We start from the raw sequence: 27777 nt of genomic DNA, 5'->3' as shown, positions 1-27777 counted from the left end.
GGTAGCAGCGCCGCTGCTGCCGAGGCGCTGCGCTCCGGGCCGCTGAGCGGGGTGCTTGGGCCCCGGCGGCGCCGCGGGGGCGTCCCGGGCGGCCGGGCCGTCGTCGCCGGGCGGCCGAGGCGAGACAAAGAGCGCGGCGGCGGGCCCGGCCGGCAGCTGTCCGCGGCGGCGGGAGTCCCGCGCAGCTGCCGCCGCCGCCGCCTCCTGGATGCGCGCGGCCCCGCGGCGGCGGCGCGGGCAGCGCGGCGGGGCATGTGAGGCGCGGGCAGCGCGGCGGGCGGCGCGGCGATGGGCGAGGCGGCGGCGGGCGGCAGGGAGGTGCGCAGGACCTTCATCGTGCCCGCCATCAAGCCCTTCGACCACTACGACTTCTCCCGGGCCAAGGCGGCCTGCAACCTCGCGTGGCTCCTGGCCAAGGCCTTCGGCACAGGTAGGCGGGGGCGCCGGGGCTGGGCCCGGCCTCGGCACCGGCCCTCGGGGTCTCGGCCACGCGGCTCGTAACTGCTTCTGCTATACCTCTTGTTTTCTCTATTGATTTATGTATTTTATTTATGTAGTTTTAATAGGACACCCACCTCCTGCTTTTTGCCCCCCCCTCTTTTTTTTTGTTAATCCATAATCGTCGTGTTTTAGAGTTGATACAATTTTATTGGACGAATTGACCAATCATGTCGTTATGTTTGTTTTTTTTTTTTTTTGTCCCTAGTCCTGTTTATAAACCACAAAAAAAAGCAGGGGGGGGGGTGGCTGTCCATGACCAGTAAAACCAGATGATCAGGTGTCCATTTTTAAGAGACAGAAATAAATAATAGTAATAAAAGCCGAATCTGAGGTGGAAATGGCTGTAGATGTGTGCTGTTAGTTTTGACGTGGGTGACAGCTGCTCGTGGTCACCCAAATGGTTAAGCAATAAGAAGGATTTATGTGGAGGATTAAAAAAAAAAAAACTCTAATAGGGAAGAAAAAAGAGAAGAATAAAAAAATAAAGCCCTTAATGCTGCTGTCTGCTGGCCTGCGCGGCGCGGGAGGCTCCAGCGCCCGTACGTGCACGGGGCGCTGATGGCGATGCCTTGGAGAGGCCCTGCTGCTGCGTCTTCGTGGGCCTTGAGCAACGCCAGGCCTGTTATTCCCGGCCTGAAACGCTGCTGGGCCTTGAGGAACGCCAGGCTTCCCCAGGGCCCTGGAGGGAGGCGCTTCGGAATGTGCCCGGCTGTTTGCTCATCGCTCTAGTGTAATGATGGCTTAACTGCCCGTGAGTTAAAAACAGAGATTGTTTTTATTTCTTTCTTTCTAAAGGTATTAACCGTGGATATTTATTTTGCCCCCTGTTCTTTGTGGAAGAGCAGGAAAGTGTTCCTGCTTTGGGAGTTGTCCAAGTGTTGCATGCAGAGCTGGAGTGTTGTTGTGCACAGGGCTGCGGCTAAAGGGTAGCTCCTTTAGGGAGCCCCTGGATTCGCTGTTGTTTGGCATGGGGCTTCCAAAATGTGGCTTTCAAAGTGCTGGAGCCTAGTGATGTTTCAGCAAGGTCAGTGGCTACTGAACTAGAATGCACTATAAAAAAAAATAAAATAAAGCCAAACATTGCATCCACATACAACTTTACTAAAAATTACTTTCACCGGTAAAAACTAGGGGTGTGTATAACCCTTTATACAAGGCTTTATAAGCTATACAGAGCTGAGAAGTGAAATGCTAGTAGCAGTGAAAATTCTTGGAATGACTTGAGTCAAAATTTTAAGAAATCATTACCTTTTCAGGTAACCCAATTCTATAGGCTGTGCTTGTGGGAATTCCTAGTTTACAATGCTTATGCAGTTACATAACCCCAAATTCTCATGTAAAAACTTAAATGTGGCAAAAGAAGTCTGACAGAGTTGGTATGGTTGGCTGGTATGTCTTGCTTTATATAGGTTGAGTTTATAGCGAATGTATAAAGCAACTTGCAGGATACTTCTCGCTTTGCTTTTTATAGAAAAGCTGATCCAAAACAGATTCCTTTACTCTTTCATTCCTGTGGTGGTCCTGAGATGCAAAAACAAGTGAGAAATCATTAGAAAAGATAGTAGCATCTTCTGCTCTCCGAATACTGGAATAATGTGTCTAGAAGCACATACACTTGTACACAGCATATACATACACAGAGAAAGTTTCTGTCTGGACAGTATCTAGTAGGAAGAGAGGTAAATAGACACAACCATGGACTGTTCTTCATCTGACAGTTTCCCCATTAGGTTAGTATCACTGGAAGCCTCAAAGAGTGTGTGGCCAAAGCAGGCAAAAAATAGCATGTAAAACTTGCGTGTCAGGAATGCAGATACTTCCTTTATACTTGGAGTGAAACAGAGGAATTGACCTTCACCTTTTCAAGAAGGAAGGAAGCTTGGTGGATTATTTATTTATTTACTTTCTTCAAAGTGGATCACAGCCTCTTTTAGTACAGTCCTGTCTGCTACCTACTGGCCTATGCATTCATACAGACGATTGCTAGTGTGTTTATTGGTGCCACATTTAATTTATATTTATACCTGAAATGTTTGGATTCCTTACTTAAGGAAAATGAAGAATTTTTCTCCACATCTCTGAAAGAAGCTCATGCATCTTAGTATTAAAAGTCATAAGTCATTATAATCTTATGTCAAAAGAAGATAACTGTATATATCAAATAGGCATATCTTTGGGATCCTGTGGTCGTATTTTACTTTCTTAAAAATACATGTTGGAATATAACCAAAATTACAGATACAACTTGATCAGGTGTTAAGATAAGAATCCTTTCTTGAGTAAGACTTGTGATATATAAGTATGGTAAATATGTAGTAGTGACTTTTGGGGCTTGATAAGACCAATTGTGTATTGTTGTTGCCTTCAATGAAGCTGTGACAGTAGAGTCTGACCCACAACACGGGCAAGTTGAAGTTGTCTTATAAGAATATGGGTATGCAAAACATCTTTAATAGGACTGTCACGGGTGGATAATAGATGAAGTAACCTTGTCTTAAAAAATGTAGTATAGTATGCTGTGTCAACACAACTCAATATCTAGCAGTAAGAAACAAAATGTGGCAGATCAGCCATGGAATTGTGCTGACTTTTCAGTCAAATGACATTTGACTTTTCTTGTTTGTTTTTGTTTAAGAAATACTAACTTAAAACAACCTGCTTTTCAAGTTGAGGCGTTTGTACCTTAAGAATCCGTTTTGCTGCAAAAATATCAGTGTTAGGACAGATTAGGTTAAAGGCTTTGTAGTAATTAAATATTTTGAGTGACATAACCTACAGCAGCTGAAGGGGGGAAGAATTTAGCAAAAAGTAAAAATGTGACACTGGGGAAGTGAAGCCTTTAGAATTTACCTGTGAACCTCAGAACTTAAACCTATGAGTGCTTGCTTTCAGCCCTGGCTCTCATACTTTCTGAATTTCTAACTGTATAAGTCCTGTTGAATTACATGGTATTAACCGTTTCAGTTGAGAAAATCTGCTTTTCAGAGAAGTGATTGAATTCTATCAACATGTGGTTTGGTTTTTAAAAATGTAATGAGGAATTAAGGAATAACTTAAAGTAGGTAGTAACAGTGTTGCTCTGTGTTTTTAAAATATCAGAAGTGGAGTGTGACCTTTGGGAAGGCGGCCTTTTTGTCTTCTTGTCTCTGTCTGCTATAGACATAGAAAATGTGGCTGGCAAATTTGTCTTATCCACCATTCTAAAGATAGGGTCGGCTAAGGAGACATCATTCCAGACAGATGTTTGTTTAGCCTGCTTTTGAAAATCTTTAATTATAGTTATTCCACTGTGTGTCTGCTGGTCATTTTGAATCCTTATTTATCCCTAGATGTTAGAACACAGTAATCTTGATTTTTCTTGCCATACAAAACTTATTGCTTCCTTGTCCCACATCCTTCTGCTTCCTGTGGATGTGAGGAGGACAGTGAGCTCCTTTATAGCACCTTTCTTATAATAATAGCTTTTATTATATCTCCTCTATAGCTTTTTATGCAAAATGGCTTTTTTTTTCCTGTGTTCTTTGAATTCCATACTCAAACCTAGATGTAATTCTCCCACTAAGGCCAGTACTGTGAAAATATGTAAAATATTTCACCTGTCCAACCCATAATAGTCTAATTTATTCACTAGAATATGATGTTTGTCATTTTTGCATCAGCCAGGGATTGTTGACTCATTCCAACCGTGATTCACTGCAGCTCCATCCGTATCTCCCCGCAGAACTGCTGCCTACTCAGTTGTTCCCGTCTTGTAATTGTACGGTTGTTGGTTCCTGCTCTGCAGCTCTACTTACATAACTGCATCCTATTTGTCAAACCACTTTTTCCACTTATCAAAATTATCTTATCTTTCAAAATGCTTTCAATCCCTTTGTAGCTTGGAGTCCTCTCTAGTACTTCAGTCAATTATGAATGAGAATACCGACTACTGCTTTAGCCTTGAACTAAAGAGTCATCCCATTTGATAGTCACTGATCAGTATTTCTGGAATATGTGTGTGTGTGTGTGTGTGGTTTTTTTTTTTTTTTTTTTTTTTTTTTTTCTCTCTTTCCTGGCTAGCTTTGCATCCAGTTTGAAGTTGCTAAATTAAGACTGTCTCTGTGGTCTTTATGGTTCTGAGAATACTGTGGGAACAATTTTAAAGTCAAGATAAATCAGTTCCTGTTCTACTACCCATTCAACTTCTTGTCCTGTCATAGAAAGAAATTTGATTTCTTTCTGGCAGACTCATGTATCTTTTGTTTAGTTTTATTCCTGAGTGCTTGCAGTAATCTCGCATCATTTCTTAAAGAGAATTTTTAAGAAGGGCTACAAAAACAAGATAAGTAGTTTCAACTGCTAAAGACCCTTTTTCTTTTACATAGGTATGTTGGATATATTAGAGTTCTTTTTTTTCAAAACATTTGTGTTTCAAACTCTGGCATAGATAGACCGTGCTAGGCATAGATGATGTTTATCTTTATAGTCAGAAATAACTGAGTTAACTTGTTTTGAGTAGCTTCTGTGGGCATAAAAAATAGTCCATGTCTTCAGACTATCTTTTGGCAAATAGTCCACCTTTTGCATCAAATTTATCGCTAGGCAATTGAAGCAATTGATTACAAATTGTATTCCCTGTGACAAAACATTAGCTAAGAAACCTAGATCGCTTTCTCCTGATAATTAATATTTTCAGAATATGCAAGCCCCCACTTACTGTTGTTTGCAGGTGTTGGCATTGGGACCAGGGAGGGAGGAAATGACCAAACAGAAGCAAATTGTAACTGAGAGTTTCTCTCAGCTGTTGATACTGAAAGTTGCAGGTCAGAACATCTCCTAATACTTCTTAGCAGGTGCAATTATCACTTCTTTTCTCTAACTCTGTATGGCAGCAATCAAAAACTGGCATGTGAGTGAATGTGAAATAGAAAAGTAAGAATTTCGGGACACTCGTGAGGGAAATACCCTTTTTTATTTATCTGCATGGAGAGTCCTTTTCATCATCCTTGCAAATACCACTGACCTGTTGACACTTTGTGATCCATCTCACTAAAATCAGTTCCTTGGACTAATCATAAACAGAGATGATCTCCCTTAGAAGTTCTGGGCATCACTCCTTTCTGTATAACACATTTGGAACCTGTTTTGACACTAGATCACTCTTCTTAATAAATAAATTAAAATGGAATGGATTTATGGGCCTACCAGGTTTGACAAAGCCATTTGTAGCTGTAAGCTGGGAAGGGGAGTTAGCAAGTGAACGTTTGTCAGGAGCTTGTGTGTATAGCAGGCTGCAGGGGAGGCAGTTTATAATGTTCAGTGACTTTGTGTCACTGAGCCTGCCTGTCCGGACAGTGCAAGCAGAATGTGACAGCACTGATGAAGTGACTAGCCAAATGCTCACCTAGTAGGGTGGTGAGATTAATTATATTTCCTCTCCCTTATACCTAGCTGCTTTTTATTATATTCTTCAAACATCACTGCGGCTTCCACTGCAGCTGTCTTTTAATTTTGTCCTTTCAATGATTTAAGCAAATGTTTTTGATGTACTTAGTACCTCCATGTTTAAAGGTGACTCTCTTCTTGACTTGAAGAGGACTTGTACATTGTTAACCTGAACTTTTGCATACTGGAAAGGTGAGATGATACCTGATTTCAACTCCTCAGCTATCTGGATTTTAATGAGCAATACTGAATGCAGTTCCATTAGTGAAGTTACTATTATTAAACCACTTGCTTTGGTAGATCCCTGGTACTGAATGAATGTCATTGCTGATCGCTCTCTGGAAAATGGGGTTTCGGAGTGAAAATTCTTCAGGATTTTGCAAGAGAAAACAAAGAGGTGGTTCCTCCCAACACTCCCACTTTTTGTTTTTGCCTTGGACAGTACGGGATCAGGGAGAAGCGTTCAAGAAGCTTTTCTAGCTGTTGGTTTTCTTCTCTTCCACCCCAGAGCCACTCTTAAAGTAAGGAAAACTGAACCAAACTCGGATGTGGATGTGTCAGCTAGTGTCTGTCTAGTTACATCTAGCAAAAAGCTTTCTTTTGGATTTAATAAAGTCATAAGAGTTGAAGAAATAAATGCTTTCCTCTTATTTTTCTGAAGTCATTTTTTTTTCCTCACAAAGGCTGTTTAAAACATATCTTCATTGTAAAAGGCATTAGGGGCATTGGAAGACTAGTTGAGCAAAATGGGCTTATAACTACATCATTATCTCTTTATTTCTCATATCCTACCTACCCTGAAAATAACTTCTGAAGGCATTTATGCTAATATGACTTGAGCCTGTTATTGTCAGGGATTATTCTAAGGTTTTCTTTCTTTTATTGGAGCCTGGATAAAGAGGCAGGTGTTGCTAAAGTAGTCATTAAACTCTCCCATGTTAATAAGATAGGTATCTACCAAAAAAACTTTGTCTGCTCTGAGAGTAGCATTTCTCATTGTGCTGCTGATTGACTGGAAAGACGATTAGTGTAGTAGAGCATTTCTTATGTGATTCTTGGTGCTTATTAAAAATAATCAAATTTGGAATGGACTCTAAAGGTGGAGCCTGAGAAGCTTTTGTGTGTTTGGTTTTTCTTACAAAGAATCCTTCTAGAAACTCATACCTAGATAAAGCATTAAAAAAAAAACCCCACACAAAGTATCTCCACCTAAAATCTCATTCTCATACAATTAGCACTCCTCATGCAATACTGACTGGTGTGTTCTAGAAAACAAATTTGGCTAACTTTTTAATACTTAGTGAGTTTTCAGTTGTGTTTTTTAGTGTACAAAGATCAGTTTTTATTGAATTACTTTCTCAAGTAGTAATCATGACAAGGAAAATAAGTTTGTTCCTTTCATTAAGCCAAGAGAGTCATGTGTAGGCAAATTGGGCTTGTTCAATGTTGTTTCTTTAAACAATTTTTTTTTTTGAAGAGAATAACTTTGAATAGTAGAGCAGGAGAAAGTAGGGCCAGGAATAGCTTGCACGATGCTTTGTGGCTTTTACATCTCAATGAGTCGTTTTTTCAAGATATAAAAGAAGGAAAATGAGAATGTTTGCAGGCAGTGGCTAATGGAAGTTATTTAGTTGCACATTGGGGACAGCAAAGCTTCTATCTGGAGTCTTTCATTGCTCGTCCTCAAATCTTCCTTTTAATGTTATATGAACTACCTACTGAAAGTACAGAATTGCTCTCCCAAGTCCAAGCATCACCAGTGGCCTATGTTCGCGGTATCTAGAGGCAGGAGGAGATAGTTAATTTGTTTGTAGTGCAGTAATCTTTTGAGTTCTTGAGATCAACTAGGCAGACAAAATTAAGAATTAATACTGAAATTGTCTGCCAGATATTTCCAAAGGTGACCGTATAGATACTTGCCCGTATCTGCCGTTCGGGTAAGAAGTAGTGGCAGACTACTTCGATTTAGAAGTAAGTAGCAGACTGATTCAACAAACACTTTGAACGTCAAGTGCCTCGTTCTGTTCTCCAACTCCTGCTTAGAATTTGTTTGTTTGTTTAATAGCATCTGTTTTTCCATGAATTTCTAATCCGCTGTGAATCTCAGAAATGTCGTGCTTATGGAAGGCCCTGAAGGCCTCTCCAGAATAGAATGTCCAATTGAAATGTCTTCTTTTATTGAGACAATTATGAAAATCCATCAAAAGGAAAGCAATCTAAATCGTGCTTTCCTGGCCCATTCCCAGTCCTCAGATTCTGACTTCCTTGGAAGTTCTACCCTCTTGCACCCAGAAGGGGAGTGGGGTCCCAGAGCACTTGTTGGCAAAGGGGGGCGTGAATGCACCTAATTACTTCTGCTGCAAAATTGTGTCAAATCTCTGCTATCTAGCATAAAATTGTCAAGTAATTGAGTCTGTTGAGGATTGCCATAAATTCATTTTTTAGGTTGAACTACAAAGTGGCTGAAAGTATTAGTTATTGCAAAATAGTTGGTATTAAACCTCTACAAATATTATGTTGTTAATCTCCTTGTGATTGAAGTCAGTATCCTGAAAAGATGGAAATTCTCTAGGCTGAGGCTTTACATGACCTTGTGGTTCAGAAGAATGATATGTATTTTAATTAGAAAGTAAGTGTATAGCCAAACACTTCAGCTTTGTTTATATTATCCTTAGGAATAAAGGGAGACCTTGTTGATCAAGACTTCTGAATTTTTACACTTCCTTAGTGCAAAAGTTCATAAATCTGGAATTGTTGACTCTTATAATTTTGAAAAACTCAGCAATTACAAGTCTCAAAGGGTTGTATTCATCTGTGTGGAAGTCTGGAAACTTGACAAAAAGGTTTGTTTTTCCAGTAACAACTTACACTTTCCATACCAATACAAATAACTTGTTTCAAAGCAGTGTTCATGCTGTGCTCTAAGGAGTAGTTCACATCTACACGAGCAGAGAGTTTTGCTTATAAAACTCTTAAAATATGATTCCTTCCCATTAAAACAAGTGTAAGGATAAGCAAAAGTTTATCATTAAGTGAAAAGATAAGCAGTATCAACAAGATCAATCAAGGTCAAAGTGACCCTTAACAGGAGTTTTTCAACTTTGCACATCCGTGGTTTCTGTCTGTATGTAGCTGTCTTCTCCTGCCTTAAGGCAATCAATTGCATTATTTTTTAGCATTTATAAGAAATAGGAAAGGCTTTATCTCATTGTCCTATTCCCTTCTCTCCTCCTGCCCCATTTAACTTAGCATGTGATTAAAAAAGATGTGCGCTTTTGTTTGCTTTGTCTTCTCCAGGGTCAAGCAGATTTTTTTTAGCAATAATGCCCTGTAGCATGAGGATAGTTTGAAAACTGTCTGTTCAAATAAGATAGTGAAGTGGTGTTGGATTATGAGGGACCTTAGAAATGAGTGTAACATTGTAATAGATGATGTGTATATAAACAGGGAAAAGAAGCAAGAGTGTGTAGAACTGAGACTGACAATAGATTGGAAATAATGCATGGAATTGAGCTAATTAAAACTGCTTTTTATGGTGCTGAAAGGTAGTGAGATGTGTGGAATCAGTAAGTGAAGTAGCTGGGAAGTGGTAAGGGAAGACTGCATTGTATAAAGTAGTTATTCCAAAAGTATTTAAATGAAAGTTTAAAAATGAGCTGTTCAAAACTGTTGTAATTGCTTTGAATTCCTCTTCCTAGTTTATTATCTCCAAGCTGAGAACATTCTTCCTGCCCCAAGAGTATCTCTGGCTGTCATTGGTAGTACTTTCAAAATAGTTTTATTATCTCGAGAAGAAGTAATGGTGTTTGGCATTAGACTTTTATTTCAAAGGCCCAACTATATTAGCTTTGACTATGTTTTGATCTGTAGTCTAAGCAGAAATGTCTGCGTTCTGGCCAATCTTTAGCTCTGTTTTGACCAAGTTAGAAATTATACCTCTGCCTTCCTGCCTCGATACTCTGATTTGGCAAGTAAAAAGTCGTATCGTATCCTTAATTATTTATGAGAAGGGGAATGCATAAGAAAGTGTGTTAATTTTTTTTTTCCTCCTTGCCTTCTCTAACACATCTTGTTCCTCAGTGGCTGGGCGAGGGCCAGCTCTTCTTCTGCAGCTCTTCAATGGCAGCGCCTGGGCTGCAGTACAATATGGGTGAGGAAGGAGATCATCTGTCTTTATCTTGTGGTGGCCGTGTCTGGTTTTCTCTTTCCTGCCTCCACCCATATTGGACTGTTCACTCCACCCTTCCCTTCAAAACCTGTCTGCTCTTACACGTTTTGCCAGCTGAAGGGGAAGGGATAGGAGCTGCATCAGGACCCACAGTTGCTTCCCTGTTTTCCTGTATTTTCCCCTGCCCCTCCTTCCTTCTAGGAGTTAAATAGGCTTTTCCGTTTGGGTGCAGGGAAAGAATGGAGCTCCTCCTGCCATAAATGCTACTGGCTTAGTTAGCTTTTTAATAATGGAGACTGAAATTGTTGCAGGGAAAATGGAGCATCTTGCAATGCTTAATTCTCATTTAGAAGTGTAAATTCTGAAACCATGTCCAAGTTGCTTGCAGCTTCTCTGGTGTTTTGATTTCATTTGCTGTAATATCAGATAAAATGTAACTGTTGTAGCTATGGTAGACAATAAGTATATTGTGTCTCTGTCCTGTGCTATAAGTATATAAAAAAGTTGTCGTGGATCATCTAGTAGTTCCAATTTAAGGGTGGAAACTCAGCATATCTTGACATAATCCTGCATAGCTTTTTATTGGTGACAGACCTGTCAATTTAGAAAGGAAAAAAAGCTGAACCACTTAAAATCAGTAACACAAATAAGCAAATAACACTTCAGGATTTTATGTGCGTGTATATGTATATTTTTCTGTATTCCTTTAATTCTATTAAGACACCCAGGTAAACGCACTGATTCTGCGATGTGTGATCCTTGCCATAGGTAGTACAGTACAGTAAGCAAACTTCCTTTCCTGATTTGAAATTTAGGAGGGTGATGCGTGATAGTTTCCCTTTTTGTCCCTGCAGTTAATCTGTTTGAAGTATGTTGTTCCATTTCCATTTTATTAGGGTAATAAGGGCAGGGATTTGTTTAAGTGGACATATGTCTGACCTATAAAATACTAAAGAAAATGAGACTGCTTGGGCGTATATTTGGATGAGTCAAATTTTAAATTAATGATACTGTAAAGCCACAGGTTGGCCTTCTTGTGTTTCTCTTGAAGTGTGGAACTCTTTCTGAATTTTTCCTCAGTTTCTATTTATAGTTTAATTTTATTGAACTCTGTGTGTAATTTTCCTAGTGCTTTGGCAGCATCATGGCTGAGTACAGACTTTGGCTTTCCCTTGAAGCTATTTTAACATAAGTTTGAAACTGTACCTGTAAAAAGTGAATAATGTAGCTATCTTTCCTGATAGTGGCTAATGCTTTATATATTTTGATCTCTGCAGAAAACATTCCAGAAGAGTTGCGAGAACCATTTTACACTGACCAGTATGACCAGGAGCACATTAAGCCACCTGTTGTTAACTTGCTGCTGTCGGCAGAGCTCTACTGCCGTGCTGGGAGCCTTATTCTCAAGAGCGATGCTGCAAAGCCACTTCTAGGTCATGATGCTGTTATACAAGCTCTGGCACAAAAAGGCCTTTATGTCACTGACCAAGAAAAGTTGGTGACCGAACGAGATCTTCACAAAAAACCCATTCAGATGGTGAGTGTTGAAAGCTTCCATGTTCAATATGTTTCTTCTGGTGCATGTTTGCTTCTTTTGAACGTGCATCAGTATTTTCAAGTATTTTATCAAGAGTTAGATCGAGTTCATTAGTTGGGAGGCTTATTGTTTTTTCCATTTCTTCAGAGGAGTCAATGCAAGTATATTTCCTTTGTACGAGTACTGTTTCAAATGTTATGTTTTCAATTTAACAATAACATGATCAATTTGATTCCAATTTTACAGTAGTGATTGCAGGTGAATTTTTCTTTGTTTAAAAAAAAATCTGAAAATAGTTTTCTCCCTCTTTCTAGAGATCTTGCATTGAAGACTAAATCATGACATACAGCAACCTAGTAACGTTTGGTAGCCACCAGTTAAAATTTATTCCAAAGGTTAAATTTGTGTAAAATAAAACTATGTTTTTCGGAGACTTTTTATACCAAATCTTTGCTTTATGCTACTACTAATTAAAATATCAGTTCAATAGATGAAGATTCCCTTATGAGCTCTTAAACTGGGGACTTTTTTCATTCACTGAAAGCCTAGGGAGCTTGATGCCCAATAAAGCTCTTCTATACATTTTCTGTGATCCATTAGCTTACTCTAGACATTGCAGTCATATCGTAGAATATTTATTATTTAAATCTGCTTTCAGCTGCATTTTGAAGTTGTGTGTTACTTTTTATGGTTAATGACCCGTAACTGCTGTTAAATGGAGATATGTGAAGATAATACAGCTTTATTTTTAACATTATACTAAAGTGTAAGATGACTAAAACTTACTTGGTAGAATGTTTGTAGAGATAATATCTGATATTTGATCGGTCAGTATAGACTGGTAAGTCAGAGAGCCTTTACCAGTGTGAAATAAAAGCTGCTAATTAGTAATTAATAATTTTGTCCGTATAGTATTGCCAAGAAGTATTAGGCCTATTCATTTCCACTGCAAAGTCATTTTTCTTTATAATTAGCAGTAGGAAGTTAGTATATTAGTCCTAAACTCTTCACAAACAACTTTGTTTTTTAATTAAGAACTCTTTTCTGCTTAATAGTTAAGATTCTAACTTTATAACAATAGGAATATAATTAGCCAAGGCACTATTTTCTGAGTTAAGCTGTGATCAGTGAATGCACTGGAGGTTTTGCCAGGCTCTTGATCTTGTGGGATTTGAAGAGGGGACACAAACACCAATGCCATCTCTGCAAAGTCAATACTGATATTTTGAGCCTGAGGGTTTTTGTATGTCTTCTCACAGTACTGTCCATATGCCAGTTCCTAGCAGCTTTAGCATATCTTAATTGTGAAGTCTCAGTCTTTTCCCTTGCTATGTAATTAGCAAAGCTGGCAGAGTTACAAATCTGGCTTTTACAATATCGAAGGAATTTTAAAATTATTCCCTTGAAATTTTCCAATACCTTTTGCCAGTGTTCCATATGTCTCAGTTCCTCTAAATCTTATGAAGGAATATGTCATTCTTTGCAGCATCAAAAGATCTTTCAAATGATGTAGAACAGGAAGTTTGCATATGTAATTAACTCCTCCATTCCTCTGGTAGACCAGGTTAGGTTGAACCTATGTGTAATGCAATTTTGAGTAATGTAAAGATATTTGAGAACAGAATGGCTTAATTTCTGCTGTATTTATAATGCATTTAGCTGTGGTCAGCACACTTGAGATTCTTTGTAGTGTGCGTGTTGCTAAGTGATAGGTGTGGTGTTGATGATTAAGTGTTGGTTTATTCCACATCCATGACTGGAATACTTACTAATCCAGACATGTCAAAGTCTGCCTTTTTTGTGTCTTAGCATTAATTCAGCCTTTCTCGAGGAAGCACCTTATCTAATGAAGGTTGTGAGGAGTCAGTGAAATTAGTGTGTGTTTCATTCTTCATGCATTTGGGTCAGAATATATGCAGAATATCCTTGTTAGTCATGGCAGACTTTTGGCTACACTAGCGTCTAATTTGAGACGCTGCAATTTTATATAATCAGTATGTATGTGATTAGTTTCCTCCAGTGGAATGAAATTAGGAAAGATATGCTTACAAAACCAATGCCCCCAAAGCAATAGCAGAAGCTTTTGTTTACACCTTTAGTATTGGGGTGAGGGAAGTCTTGTTTGGACTCCATATGCAGTTTTGTTTTACTTTGTATAGTGTCTGGTTTGATCAGATATTTTATATTTGTTTTCTTGGTTGAACACAAAGGTAGAATGTTCTTTAGCCTTTTTCTAATTAAAACCTTCTAATTGAAGCTGTCCCAGAAAGATTGCGTTTTGCGATAACAGGACCTAGCTCTTCAATGATACCTCTATTTCTTCTCTATTTATTAGAAGTTGGTAAAATTTAATTTATATGTTTATTTTTTGTTTAATATTTTTACTTAATAACAGCTACTCATGCCATTATCTTGGTAGGGGAACAAAAGAACCTGGTATTATGCTCTTACTCTTCAGGTTGAAATTTATATGGTCTTAGCTGTGTATACTTCAGGTCTGAATAGGGCAGAAGTAGTCCAGAGCTTGTATTTGAAATGATGCTCAATCAAGAACCAGACTGTTTTTGCTCCCGAACCTTAAACTTATTTCAGCAAATTCCATTTGTATCAGAAAAGAAGTCTGACATAAACAGCAACTGCTAAATGGAAATCATATGTGAGATTTTTGATGGGTTATAGAAATTTAAAAACGTGTATTATTTCAGTTTGGTTAATTACGCAAAATTTATTTTGTTTTATTACTGTCACATGCTATATGAGTGAATCAATACTCAAGATTTAAGTTTCATATTTCCCTGGAAAATGGAGGTGGTTTAGTTCTTTTCAAATTTTACGTTTCAAGAAAGCTTTATTTCATCAGTAAAACTGACTTAAATGTTCCAAAGTCAGATGCGTAAGTGCAGGCAGTTTGGATTTTCTTTTCATGTCCTTCGTGCTTGTCCTTCACATTTGTTTTGTGTAGGTTGTTTATAAGAATACTTTTTTTTTTTTTTGAGTAAGCCAGGGGAGATTTTCCTGAGACAATTTTCTGCATTATGTCAATAATTCAATGCCAACAGCGTTATGTATTAGGAAAAGCCCAATTCTTTTACAATAATTCTGGTATTTAATTGGGTCAGCCATTTTGCATTGATATGCTGGTGATCTCTGTCAGTTTGTCTCTAATGCAGAGAAAAATAAATACGTTTGGTGATGAACTAAGAAACGCCAGCCCTCTTTGTGATGCCCATCTGCTGCTTGGGGGAAAAAGAATAAAGAATCCGTGTCTCTTGCATCCCTGCTGCTCTGCAGGGACCCTGGCGCTGTGTGATTACCCATGCTCTGACTTGGTACTGCCTGGTCTCTATCCCCAGTGTGTCAGAGCTGGGACCAATTGAAATTTCAAGCTTCAGGACCATAGTAAGAAATCCCAAATAGATGTTGAAAAACAAGATGAGCATTAGGTAGAAAGAGTAATATTGATAGAAAAGCATTTTCATGTGATTTGAAAAACAATCAACTACCATTTTGTAAAGGTTTCTAAATTTTTGTAACAACAATATCTAAAAATGCTATTTTATTTACTTCTCAAATAAAACTTAGTGACTGGAAAAAGTCACAAAGTATACAGATACAGCCCCCAGGAATATATGCCATACTTCCAAACATTTCCTCAGTATGGGAAAATATAAAATGTGTGCCAGGTAAAATACAGCCAAAAAGCATAGTTTTTGCATAGATTTATGTACGGTTTGGGAAGATACTCTTCCAGAAAAACATCAACTAGCTGAGTGGTGATCTTTTTCACCTGTGTGTAATTATTTTTCAGAACAACTCTAATTGAGAAACACTTAAATATTCCCCAAGTTTCAAAAATTGTCAGCCAAGGCACAAAGGAATTGAATGTCTCTAAGAAAAACTCCATCAATAAATCTGTAATAGCAGTGGGATAATAAATTGTCCTCTAATTTTCCATGCTCAGTGGTAGCCATCCATCTATCTAGATGTATTTAAAAAAGGGGGCGGGGGGGAGCAGTGTCTATGCTGCGACTTCAGTACTAGTTTTGCTCTTCTGTTGTGCTGCTCTTTCTCTGGCTATGACTAACTCAGCAGTAACATGTAAAATTCCAATTTTGTGCCCATAGCTAGAATTTGTATCTGTTCCTTGGAGACAGCAGACAGTAAGCAGTTAACTTAGCTGGCAATCCAGATTTTTGGTCTCTTCCCACAGAGTATGTGTATTTGAAAAGACAATCCATCTCATCAGAGGAATATTTATCCTTGATGAAGGACTCCAGCAGCTCCCCCGGTTAGCTTGCAGCTACATGCAGTTTTCTGCTGTAGAATTCCTTAACTGTTCAGGGCAACAAAAAGTGCACTAAACCCTTCAGACAACAAAAATCAGATGTGGCTTCTATCCCAAATAATTTTTTTCCTGGTTTTAGACATGATGTAACAAGTTTCCTTTTCACTGCTGTTATGAATTACTTGTTAAGATGAGGGCCTATAAAAAGTTTGCAGTTTCTTGATATGAGCCCACAAATTTGATATGAGGCAATAGATAATTTATTGCCTAAAACACCAGAATCTGTTATTAACTGACTTGGGATATATAAGCATTTTCTGGAGAAGTATGTTTTAGGAAAGATTAAAATAACCAGCAAAAATAGTCATTAAAGAGTGCTTGAGCCTGCTTGCTTATTTATTTTGACTCATCAGAATCTAATGTGCCGCACAAAAGTAGGCAGCTTAGATTTTAAGCTGAGATAAGGTAGTCTTAAGGTATGCCTAGTTTGTTCATTTCTTTCTCTTTATTTCTGCTCTAAATGCTCCAAGTTTTAGATTTGTCTCTTTGTGCCCATGTTCCTTGCAGGGCTCTCATTTGCTAGAAAACAGTGATAAATAATCCAGTATTCTTGCTGGTCTTGTGGTGTCTCATGCACTATCTCGCTTCAGTAAGTAAATTGCCATCCCAAGGGCAATGCGGCCCCTCAAGCAAAACGTGCCCGTTTCTCTGTTGGTCCTGGTTAATGTTACATGCTTCATAGCTTGTTGTGTCCTTACCAGCCTCTCTGATAGCCTGGTCTCCCATTACCTCTCTTTCATGCATCTAGTGTAGACTCATAGCCTGGAGATTTTGTTACTATCTGCCATAGCCACTGAGAATGCGTTGTCTTTTCCTGCTTCCTGCCAGTTGCAGCAGTGACTTGGGATGGGGTCTGCAGTGTGTTCAGGGGGACAAAGTAAATACAGGTGATAGCAAGAGTCATTTGGAGCCTTGTTTTTATCTCTGTTATTTTGTGCGACTGAAAAGTGTGTTTATTCCAGGCCTGCTCTTTTCTGAGATTGAGATATTTGCTATTAATGTTGGAGGTTTTTGCACTGTAAATGCTGGCTAGCGTGGCCTGCAGTCAAACTGAGCCATTTGTGTGTGTTTCTGAGCTAGAGCCAAAATCAAATTACATAATGAAATTGTTCTAAACTTGCTTTTATTCATGCATGTCTTGGCCTACTCATAGCTGAAAAGAGAAATTGCTGTCAAGTCCTGCTGCTTATTAGAAAGCTCTCTTGTGAAGAAAACATATACACCGCATCAATTTTTGAAAGCTATTTAACAAGGGTTATAGGTAAGTAAAGGTAGGAGCTAGCTCCAAAATAGACTGCAGATGTGACTAGCAGGAATTAAAGAAGTAAAGATAACCACAAAACTTTCTTCAGCACTCGTAGGGTTTTGTGCAAAGCTGTCTGGTTGCTTGGAGACCAGTGCAGCAACTAATGCAGGAGATAGCAGAGCGACTGACACTGGAGTTGTGACTGTAAAAAGTACCAAAGAGGGGTTCTTTGGTGGTCTTTTCCAGCAATTCTAATGCTAAAATTCCAGCAATATATCCTGGCAATTGCATTTCTATCTGTAAAAGTCCTTGTCGGATTTAAACATTCTTATTAAAATAAGGAATCATGTCCATCATACTTAATCTTTTACTAGAATGAGGAGAGAATATTGCAACACATGTTTCAATTAAGATATTTAATAGTTTGCTAAATAAGCTGAACAGATATTGTTGGAGTGCTGGTAGGGATTAAAGGGAAAGTATCTACCAAGTGAAGTATTGTAGCTTGCATGGGAAAATGAGGAGGTAGAGCCGGAAAGGCAGGGAAGAACATCCAAACCGGAACTGCAACAAGAGATGGAAAAGAGTTGGGAGGAAGGATGATAGCAATTAAAGGAGCCTGTGGAGGATACCAGTTAGGAAATCTTTTCTAAACTAGTCAGCAAACATTTTTCTCTACCTTTTTTTTTTTTCTTTTTTTTCTTTTACTTTTTTTGAGGGTGATAGAGCGCTGGAACAGGCTGCCCAGAGAGGTTGTGGAGTCTCCTTCTCTGGAGATCTTCAAAACCCGCTTGGACGCAGTCCTGTGCCACGTGCTCTAGGTGACCCTGCGTGTGCAGGGGGGTTGGACTAGATGAGCTAGATGAGCTCTGGAGGTCCCTTCCAACCTTAAGCATTCTATGATTCTAAACAAACAAAAGCATCTCATTAAACAATTTGTAAAGAACACTTTCTGCCTATTTTAACAGCACTTAGGATGTTGAGCTTCTGGATGTCAGCTTGCCGCTATGAACTTCCTCTGTGCCTCTTGATATAGGTTAAAAGCTTGATAGCCTTTCTCTAAAGGAAGAATCCAGGAATTGCTTTGCAGACTACCTAGAAGATCTTTCTTCATCAGTTTATTTAAGCTCCGTAGAGAGAAATCCTTCTTAATGCCCTGCTGCTGGATAGGGGCAAGCCGCAAATCTCGTGTGCTCGTAGCAGGCAGTTCCCCGGTTAAGGAGCAGCGCTTGCTTCCTATTATGGGAAATAGCTCCTGCTAAATGAGGCTGGCTATGGGTCTGTCATGTAAACACAGGGAGAGCTTCCCCACCAGCAAGGAGGGACAGGGGCACCCTGCGTGTGCAGGGAATGGCGCTCGGAGCGGCTGCGCGGGAGCAGCTGCCGTGCTAGCTGTGCCCAGGAATTCTGCTAATCCGCACGCAGGAGCCTGGCGGGCCGCCCTGCTTATCGGCAGGGAGCACGCGCAGTCGTCGCAGTGTCTATCGCAACCTTCAGCCCGGTTGTTCTTGTAAACTGTGTGGAATTGAACAAAATCCTGTTTGTTCTTTTCCCTCGGGTTATGAGAACAAAGTAGCGTAAGGTTTCTGTAGTATGTTGCCTCTTCTGTGGTTGGACGCTCAGTAAAATGCAGTAAATAGTAGTGTGCTTAGTCGTTTGTGAGAACTGACAGGTTTTAGTGCAGAAACTGAATTTTTATTGCCTTAATTTGTCTGCAAATTGTTGACTTCTCTAAAAATGCTAAGCTATACCAAAGTAAAATCCAATAGAATTGCTTTTGTATAAACTAATCAAGAGTTATATTAAAACATTGTCTAGTGACTTGGTAGATTAAGTTATGAGTTGACTTCTGTGTGTTTTATTAAACTAACTGCTTACTGTAAGCATGTAAGCTTTCCTCTATCCACTTTCTTATCTATAAAGGGAATTTTGTCCTACATTTTCTAGATGAAAATTCAAAAAATGCTCCATTCTGATATAGATAAATGAATGACTGGGACCAAGAAATACAACTTTGTTATACTTGGGGAGCCACTGTGATGAAGAATGTAGGAAATTTTAAAAAACAAATTAAACTGAAGACTGGCCCCAGGAATATGATAAAACACTATCATTCCAGCATGTGTCCAGCTGTAGGTTTGGAATTAAACTTGCTCCTTCAGTCTAAAACTGTCAGGAAAAGATATAGTGGGTAGGAATGCTGCTGCCCTGGAGGAATTGCAGCTTTTGCAATTACTGTTGTGAAAATTTGCTATTGCTGTTTACCAAAAACTTTGACATCTTTGGGAAAACAAAGCTACAGCCTTAATGTGACGATACACTTAAAAAGGGAGACAACTGCTATTCTCTGTAGCAAGAAGTAGCTATTTCTGCCCCTGAGCAGAAAATCTGTTTCACTGTATTGTTTTCAAGCTCTGAGCTTTTATTTTCAATCATCAAAATAAATTGTGATATGGTTTGCTTGAAAGATACCTACAGTTTATATGAAGCGATTCAGAGAACAAGTATGTGTTGTGGTTTATTATGTTAATGATCTCAGCAATACAGCTGTGTCTTTGATACTAGCAGCTTTCTCAAAATTGAGATGGCAGTATCTATTTTAGAGCAGGCCTCAGCAATGGTACTTGGATGTCTCTCTGCCTTCCCAAACCATCAATATAAGTCTGTCAGGACTGACAAGGCCTTGGAAAAGCTGAAGTGGTGCTGGAGCTCCTTGTAAGCTTTGTGTTGGATGTGTTTGGAGCACAGTTTAAAAGACACAGAAGTCAATATTCACAAATTAACATTAACAGTTTAGGTTGTGACATATGTATTGGAATTGTTTTAGATTGGTTTGATAAAGAAGTGGCAGGTGAAAAATGATAACTCTAAAAGATGAAAATAATCCAAAAAAAAAAAGCAGAGTAAATAATATTGTGGTAATTGGAAAAACATGTAATGATTTATCGGATTAATTTTAGATTCAGAACACTGAATTTTTATGATGTAATTATAGTATGGTATGTAATGTTTAAATCTCATTCCGTAAGTGAATTTTTGTTAAATATAAACTTGCAGTCCCTATTTTATTACTAGAGGATACTCATGTATCTTGACACAATTGCTCAAGTAACATTTGACATAAACCTACTGCCCTAGAAACTCAGTAAGTGGTGTCAAAAACTGATAGAAAACCATAGTTTGCATTAACAAGAGTATTCATTTGGAGAGTCAGTTGCAAAAGTTGCATCTTGCCTTCTGCTGACAGTGTCCTGCTGAACTTGGAAACCGATTATATTGGCAAACAGTATATTTAGTGCACATGCTTTGGTGGAAAATATCCTGTACTTTTGGTTCTCTTAGTGGCATGCTGTGAAGGCGATAAATATTTGTAAAGTTGCTTACTCTGTTCTGCAAAATAATAGTGTGAAGCTGTGGTGTAGGTTTCTGTGGTGGAGTTCTGTGAAGGCAGCCAGCTTATGCAAGGAGCCAGGGCATTTTTAAGAGCTGTGTTACGTTAGTACCTTTGACGTTTTGGGCAAAAGAAGGGTTAGAGTGAAATAGAAGAGCATGGTGTTATAATAGATAATGGGAAGGCAATGCAAAGATGATGATGTTGGGGGGAAAGAAAGCACAGTTTGCAATTTAGAATTGATTTTATTTTTCCTCTCCCTCTGCCCCCTTCCTACCCCTCTTTTTAAAACAAACAAAACTATTTAATATTTACAAGTTCCCTGTAAGGACGTGTATGTGAGGCAGAAAATGGGGTGTGACTGCACATAGCAGATGTGCATGGGAGTTGGATGGTTTAAAACACTTGTAAAGACAATGTTACACTTTTCAATTACACTTAAAACTTAACTTTGTGGCCTATATTTTTTTCAAGTTCATGGTCTATTTTTTCTTAAATAAATTGAACTCCTTGTTGACTTTGAAAATGTTATTTTGCACTGAATGAGAATAAGGCTGTGAAACCTGTAAATATTATCTGATTCTTTCAAAAATGTTGTTCCATCGTATCATATCTTCCAGTCTTCTGGAATCCCCCTGGTGTTCTTAATGTTACCAAAAAATCAGCATAGTCTGTACAGAGAGTTCCTCTTTAAATCCTCTGTAAAGATTTTTTTCAAATATAATACTATTTTCTCTCCTTATTTGCTCTGAGATGAAGATGTATTTTATGCAGGAAATTGGCAAAGTGGCAGAGTGCAAAGCTCTCAATAATTCATAACTGTTTTAGAAGACAGAATTAGAGCTTTCCTGAAGAAAGGCAAAGATACTCAGCTCAGTGGAAGGCAGACTATGGTTTGGATATATAGGCCATTTTATTTCTTTACACACTTGTTTCCCTGAAGCTGAAATTATTGAAAGAAGGCAAGTTTTTAGAGACATGCATTTTAGCTGTTGCCTTTTTTGTTGTGTTTGCTTGTTTTTCTGTTTTTTTGCTTTTGCTTAGAGTAATATAAAACTATTCATTTGATATTAAAGCATTAGCGTGGCACATTGTACCCAAGAGAAAAGGGAACAGCTAATTTAAAGTGGCAGTGAAGTCAGGTTTAAAAGAGACTGCCTTTTATGACCTTGGTAAGCAGCAGCATAGGCAGCAAATGGCAGAAGAAAAATAAAACATTCGGTAAGTGATGCAAGTGGAACTTAATAAATAAACCCATGATTTGTTGAACTTCAAGTAGAGTCATATCATCTACTTTTAGGAAGCTCTTGGTAAATACATATTTTATTAAGCTAACTACTTGATGCATCATTTTATTCAGCTGAACTTGACTGAGGGGACTTGGTATGTTGAAAATCTGCAGTTTCCTCCAGGAGGGCTCACTTCAAGGTGCTTTTAATCAGCCACATTTTAATCAGGTCATTGTTTGAATCAGTCTCTCAGGTCATCATGCGTACCCTGAGCAGAGCTGAGATGTTTCCCTGCAGAGCATTATTTCCTATTCTAAAATACAATGAGTATACTTGGCCATCAACAAAATGAGCTGTTAGCCATCTTTCTAAAAATAACTACAAACACATAGTATAATTTAAAAAGTTACTAAATTCTCCAGGCTTGGCCTGTCACTCTTGCCAGGTGTTGCTCCTTATCCTGTGGGAAGCTCTTGGCTCCTAATTATTTTTAGGTGATGTTCTTCTTGGCTACCATCTTTATGAACAAATTAAAAAGTAAAAAACCCACTGATTTAATCATATTTTAAAATCTGCTGTTACTGCATCTTTTAACTGTAGTATCTTTGCTGTCCTGTCCAAACTGTAATATTCTAGTTTTTGCTGTGTTCATTATTTCCTCTGGAAAAACGATCATTTTTCCAGTATAATCACTGACTGCTTTTGTCATGAAGTAGTCCTGAAGGCATTACACTGCAGATTTCTTATTCTTTGTACCTTCCTTAGCCTTTCTAAAGAAGGAATTTAAACTATGATGTGAATTTTTCAGTTTAATCCTAGTTAAATGATATTTTGTTTTTGTCTTTTGTCCCACTTACAGTTGTCTCCTATCTGCTGTCTTCTGGTTATTTGTTTTACAAATTCTTTCTTATAACTGTTATAAGCATGTTGGAGATTGGGGTTCGACTACAGGAAAGAGAACTAAATTTATTGATTTGCCAAAGGGAAAGCAGAAATGCAGGTCAGAGTTGTGGACTGTGTTCAGCTCTTGCCTGCTCTGTCACCTCACACAGAGGTAGTGCAAGATCGCTCTCGGGGTGCGGGTTTGAGGAGAAATGGGAAACACAGAGGGGTCAGGTGAGAGCTGCATGTTTCAGGAGGTCTAAGCTGAACCAAGTGCTTGGAGGGAGCTTCCGAAAGTGCCTGGGTTACTTTATCCACAGGGCATCATCCATCTGCAACAGCCCCACTAAAGCAGAGACCTGCAGATCCGTGTGTAGGCTTGCTGTGATAAAGCCTCTTGCCAGGAATATCTTTCCCAGGAGGATGATAAATCATTTTCTCCCACACCGTAACTCCCACCTCTCCTCCTCTGTGCTGCTTGCAGTGGTATCACTGTACATTGAGCTTTAAAGATTAAAATAATAATGCGTTGCTAACCTGGTGGGAAGCAGGCGTGCTTTTTCACTGACTTTGCTCTAGTAGTTCCTAGAGGCAAGAAAATGTATTGCAATTAAAAACGGAAATCTAAAACATTGTAAACTGTATTTTAAAATAAAAGTTTAAATTTCTATTACTTCTACCCACTCTTCTAGTATCTATAACATCTGTTGAAAGACATCTTTAGCAAAATTGTTTATTGATTTGGATTTATTGTGTTCATTTGCACCCTAGTTGGCTTATTGCCTGTTACCTGTGACCTGTAGACGTGCTATGACAGCTCTTCAGTGAGAACTATATATTGTTTTTCTTCTAATTGTCTCCATTTCATCTTGTACTACTGCAGTACTGTGGTGTTTTTTTTTTTTTTTTTTTTGAAATAGAACAGATTAACCTGCTCATCCAGTCAGGCAGATTTCTAGGGTTGATAAGTGGTGGGTGTTTTTTTTTTTTTTTTTTTTTTTTTTTATTTCTCTGGGTACTTGGATGACCTAAGTCACAGTTGCTGCATTTTATTCTGGTATAGCAGACTGGATATACCAACTTTAATTCTTTTCCCAAATATTCAGTAATATAGCTCATAAATAGCAGTTCAGACAAGTTTCACAGTACTCGCTCTCTCCTAGTTAAGGGTTATGGAGTCTTAGAGCTTAGTTGCTTGCAAAGATAGGACAGATCTCAGTCAATTTTTAATGATAAGCTTGGGGCAGGAGGGGAGTGACCTGAACTTCCCACCCAGAGTACCACAAGGCAGTCAGAAATTGAGACAAATTCTCGAAACAAAAATTTCTGCTTTTGTCTCATTTAGTCCAAGCTAGGTTCTTGCAGCAATACTTCTCCAGAGGTTTGGCTGATTTTTTTGCCTTGCCTTTAGCCTGTGTTTGATCTCATTCCCCTGCAGTCAGACTATGTTGTCATCCAAATATCACAAACAAAACTCTTTTCAGCTGCAGCAGCCCTTGGCCACCCAGTGCTCCCCAGCACAGGGTCTGCTCTGTGCTGTGGCCCAGTTGCTGCAGCTGCTCTGCCAAACTGCCCAGCCTTTGCCAGAGCAACATGCCTTTAAACAGGCAAAAACACACAGTGCATCTACTGCCTATTTACTTTCCATATTTGCTGCTCTTATTTGGAGCAAATGCCTCCTAGAGAGTGATTACTGCAATGCTAAGCCATTGAAATGCATGATCCCCCTTTAAAAGAAGAGGCCAAGACTTACCATGTTTTATACACGGATTTTCTTTTCCTAGTCTTCTTATTCTTCTGTTCAGCTCTTTTCTCTGTTCTGTCTTCTCTGCCTCTTACTTGGCTGGCTTTGGCTTTTGGGAGAAAAGGAGCAGTAATGTGTTGCCAAATAAAATAGTTGTTTATTTCCATTGAGAACATATTATTGCTGCAACTAACTTGACGATTTTGAGAGGTACTAATTATGTAGCACCCCTTGAAATAAATAACATGGAACCAAATGCACGTGGAATGAGAACATGATTCTGTGTTTTATTATTTTAACTTTTGGAATAGCTATATGCCCTGACAATTATTTTGCTATCAGAGAGACCGAAGAAAGACTTTACTACTTGATGCTATAAAAAAAAGAGCCGTTTATAAACAGATACCTAGACTCTTGCTTCATGAGTATCTGGTCTCCTGTGTTCATTATTTTCTGTCTCTCAAACTGTTCCTCTTGGTCTTTAGTGGTTCCTCGTGCAGATGTAGCCCATAAGTCCCTCTGCTTTAGAGAAGCTCACAGGGATCTGCAGGGGTGATGGAGATAGACGTCCCTGGGACACGGAGGCTCTTGAAGATGAGTGGTACAGCAGCATCTCCAAGGAAGCCTGCAGATCACTGCTTCTTAAATACGAATTATGTATCAGAGTCCTGAGTTAGCTAGGAAGATAAAAATCTTGAATTTCAAAAACTCATGTGTTGCATGGTGTTTAGTTTGAGTCCCCAAACAAGCCAAGAGACTTTGTTCAGACTTTGTGTAGCTTGCCCACTTCAGCTGTAACGTGGCCGTGGCCTCTTCCCTTGCTTAGCAGCCCCGTTATGGCTGCCTGTCACTACCCCGTTCATCACTAGACGAAAAAATATCAGTCAAGTGCCTGATACAGTAATTCAATTTGTCAGCAGCTTGTCCTCTGCAAGTTGTACTACAGTAACAGCCAAAGGGAAAACAGGTTTACTGTGATCCGTGTAATTTTCTGTGTCTGTTTTGATTTCCTTCGTGCTGCCCATAAAGTTAAGTAGGAGGCTGGATTTTTTTTCTTTTTTTGACCTGACTTGTTATGTTTGCTTGACAAGGTCAATTTCGTTTTATATCTTTCTACTGCAACATTTTGCTTTGCAATTGTGATATTCCTGCAAATCCATGAGGGAAAGGACAAATAATTTCTATTGTGAATGTAATTGCCATTGTTATGCTGAGTGTAATGACCTAATTTTCTTGGTGTCTCTTTATTATCCATAAAAGATAGAGAAAAAAAAAAAGAAAAGAAAAATCAGAGCCTGTTCATATGCAAGTGCAGGGGGTTCCGTGCGCTGCACTCATGTGAGAATTCTGCCCAGTTTCTCTCCTTTTGAAGGCAGTATGTTGGAAGGAAACATGATGTTTTCATTTACTTTGACTTATATTTTCCTAGCTCAACAAAGAAAGCTAAGGCTGAGAAAGTCTGGTGTTACAGACCTAAAAATAGGGGTTTCTACATCAGGAGTTTAGCAAAAAGCTCTTGAACATTTCCTAGGGGCTTCAATAGCTGTTTTATAAAAATACAATAATATTTGGCATGTAAGAGGATGAAATTTTCCCTAGTTCTTGAATATTCGTGCCTCAGAGTCAGTAACTTCAAAACTAACTTTTTTGCTTTAAGGTGCTAAAACCTATGAGCATATCTCTGACATCTGGCAAACATTTAGACCAAGCAGGACAGTCACTTCTCAGAAATGGAGATGAGGTTTGCAACAAAACCAAAAAGCTCTTGTTTTTAAGTCCTTATTAAAATGCCTTCCCTGAGAAATGAAGCCTTTATTTGCAATGCTGTATTTTGGCGCAGCTGTTTGGCTGGGGAGGATTTTTCTGGAGGAAGCAGAGTAGAAAGAGTCGCCTAAAACCTGGGCAATTCCATAGAGCACGGTGGGCGCTGGCCGGCGCAGAACGCTGGCCCCTATGGGAAGTGTTGGCAGTGGCCCCTGTGTGTAAAGGTAGCCATTAAAGAAAGCAGTTTGGGTGGAAATCCAGAGGAGCCCATCCAGATTAAAAAGCTAGAAGGTTGCAGATTGAATCCTCATGTGAAAATCCATGTTCTTTTTCCCCCCCCCTTTTAAGAGGTAGCATCCTGCCAATCCTTGCATCACGTTATAAAAAACTTGAGTTTTATGTGATAGGTTGTATTATGCTGGATGAAATTCTTTATCTTTTACACTTGCATTGAATGTTTTTTTTTGCATTTATACTGTGATAGAGAACAGCGTGGTGTAACTTGGATCATTTCAGTGCCTTTTGGAAACTGACTTGCAGGAAAGCAAATGTTGTTATTTACCTTTAATTTTTTTTATACAAAAAGCGTTACGAGTTCATCTTGTATCATTTTGATACAGAAAGCATTATTTGTATCCCCTTAGTGAGGCAAGTGACAGCTGCACAGTCTGTCCCATACATTTTAATTGAGCCATATGTTTTCCATGAGGTTGGGATTTTGTCCAGACTGATGTGTTAGAAGATGCTAGGTGGTTGCCCAAGGAGGTTGGAGATACTTTATCATTATTGACATTAAAAATTTGAGTGGGCAAATCCCTGAGAAACCCAGGATCCGCTTTGAGCAGACAGTAAGGGATCTCCTGAGGTCACTTCCCATTTCTGGTTCTGTGTGATTCCAAGTGTTTTTATTTGCTTGTTTTTTTTTTCTCCAGCAAACTGTAGGAAGGGAAAAAAAAATCTTTTTTCCTCGAATTGAGTTCCATTCCAAATTACAATGAGTAATCAACCTTGCAATATTATGTGTTAAACACAGTAAGTAAACGGGCCAGTCTATCACATTATTCATTGCTGTCATTAAAGTATCAATATGGATATATGACTTCAACCGCATGGATCTTGTTTGTTCATTCAGTGTCTTTAAACCTTGGCAGGATTCTGAGATAAAAGGCCAGCGTAACGAGCTAGTTTTATATTAACAAGAAGCAAAAGGCAGACGGGCGGTCAGCGCGGTGGCCTGTGTTATCTCGGTTACCTGAGCAGCCTGAGCTGTCCTTCAAAAACAGCTGTTGCGCTCCAGTGTATAACGGATTAATTAGCAGTTTAGGCAGGAAGGTTCCAAACCCTTCTGCTCACGTACCTGTGCTTCCCGCCGGTGCGCAGGGTGGCCAGGCCTGTGTTAATTCTTTGCTTTAGCTGAACCTGGACAACTGCAAATGTTTCACTTTCTTAAAAACAGAACATAATACAAAGATATTGAAGCTTTGTGGTTTTATTTCTAGGCACCTGATTCTTCCTGTAAATAGGATACAGGCAGGGTGCCAAAATC

The 27777-nt window shown here is 39.0% G+C and overlaps 1 protein-coding gene across 4 annotated transcripts in view; it reads left to right on the top strand.

The window, feature by feature from the left end:
• Positions 1-288: 288 nt before the first annotated feature.
• CAMSAP2 (calmodulin regulated spectrin associated protein family member 2) overlaps positions 289-27777 on the top strand; it is a 68700-nt gene continuing 41211 nt past the window's right edge. For all 4 annotated transcript variants that reach the window (XM_088524371.1, XM_088524370.1, XM_010216202.2 and 1 more), the window contains exons 1-2: positions 289-430; positions 11371-11630. In XM_088524371.1, coding sequence (XP_088380497.1) covers positions 289-430; positions 11371-11630 — 402 coding nt within the window. The remainder of the gene's footprint in view (positions 431-11370; positions 11631-27777) is intronic.

The sequence above is a fragment of the Tinamus guttatus genome, unplaced genomic scaffold (genome assembly GCF_059628265.1).
Source record: "Tinamus guttatus ecotype Peru unplaced genomic scaffold, ASM5962826v1 Tinamus_guttatus_pri_ptg000211l, whole genome shotgun sequence".
Taxonomy (NCBI): domain Eukaryota; kingdom Metazoa; phylum Chordata; class Aves; order Tinamiformes; family Tinamidae; genus Tinamus; species Tinamus guttatus.
The sequence above is the reverse complement of the archived record's forward strand: the minus strand, read 5'-3'. Positions and strand labels throughout refer to the sequence as shown.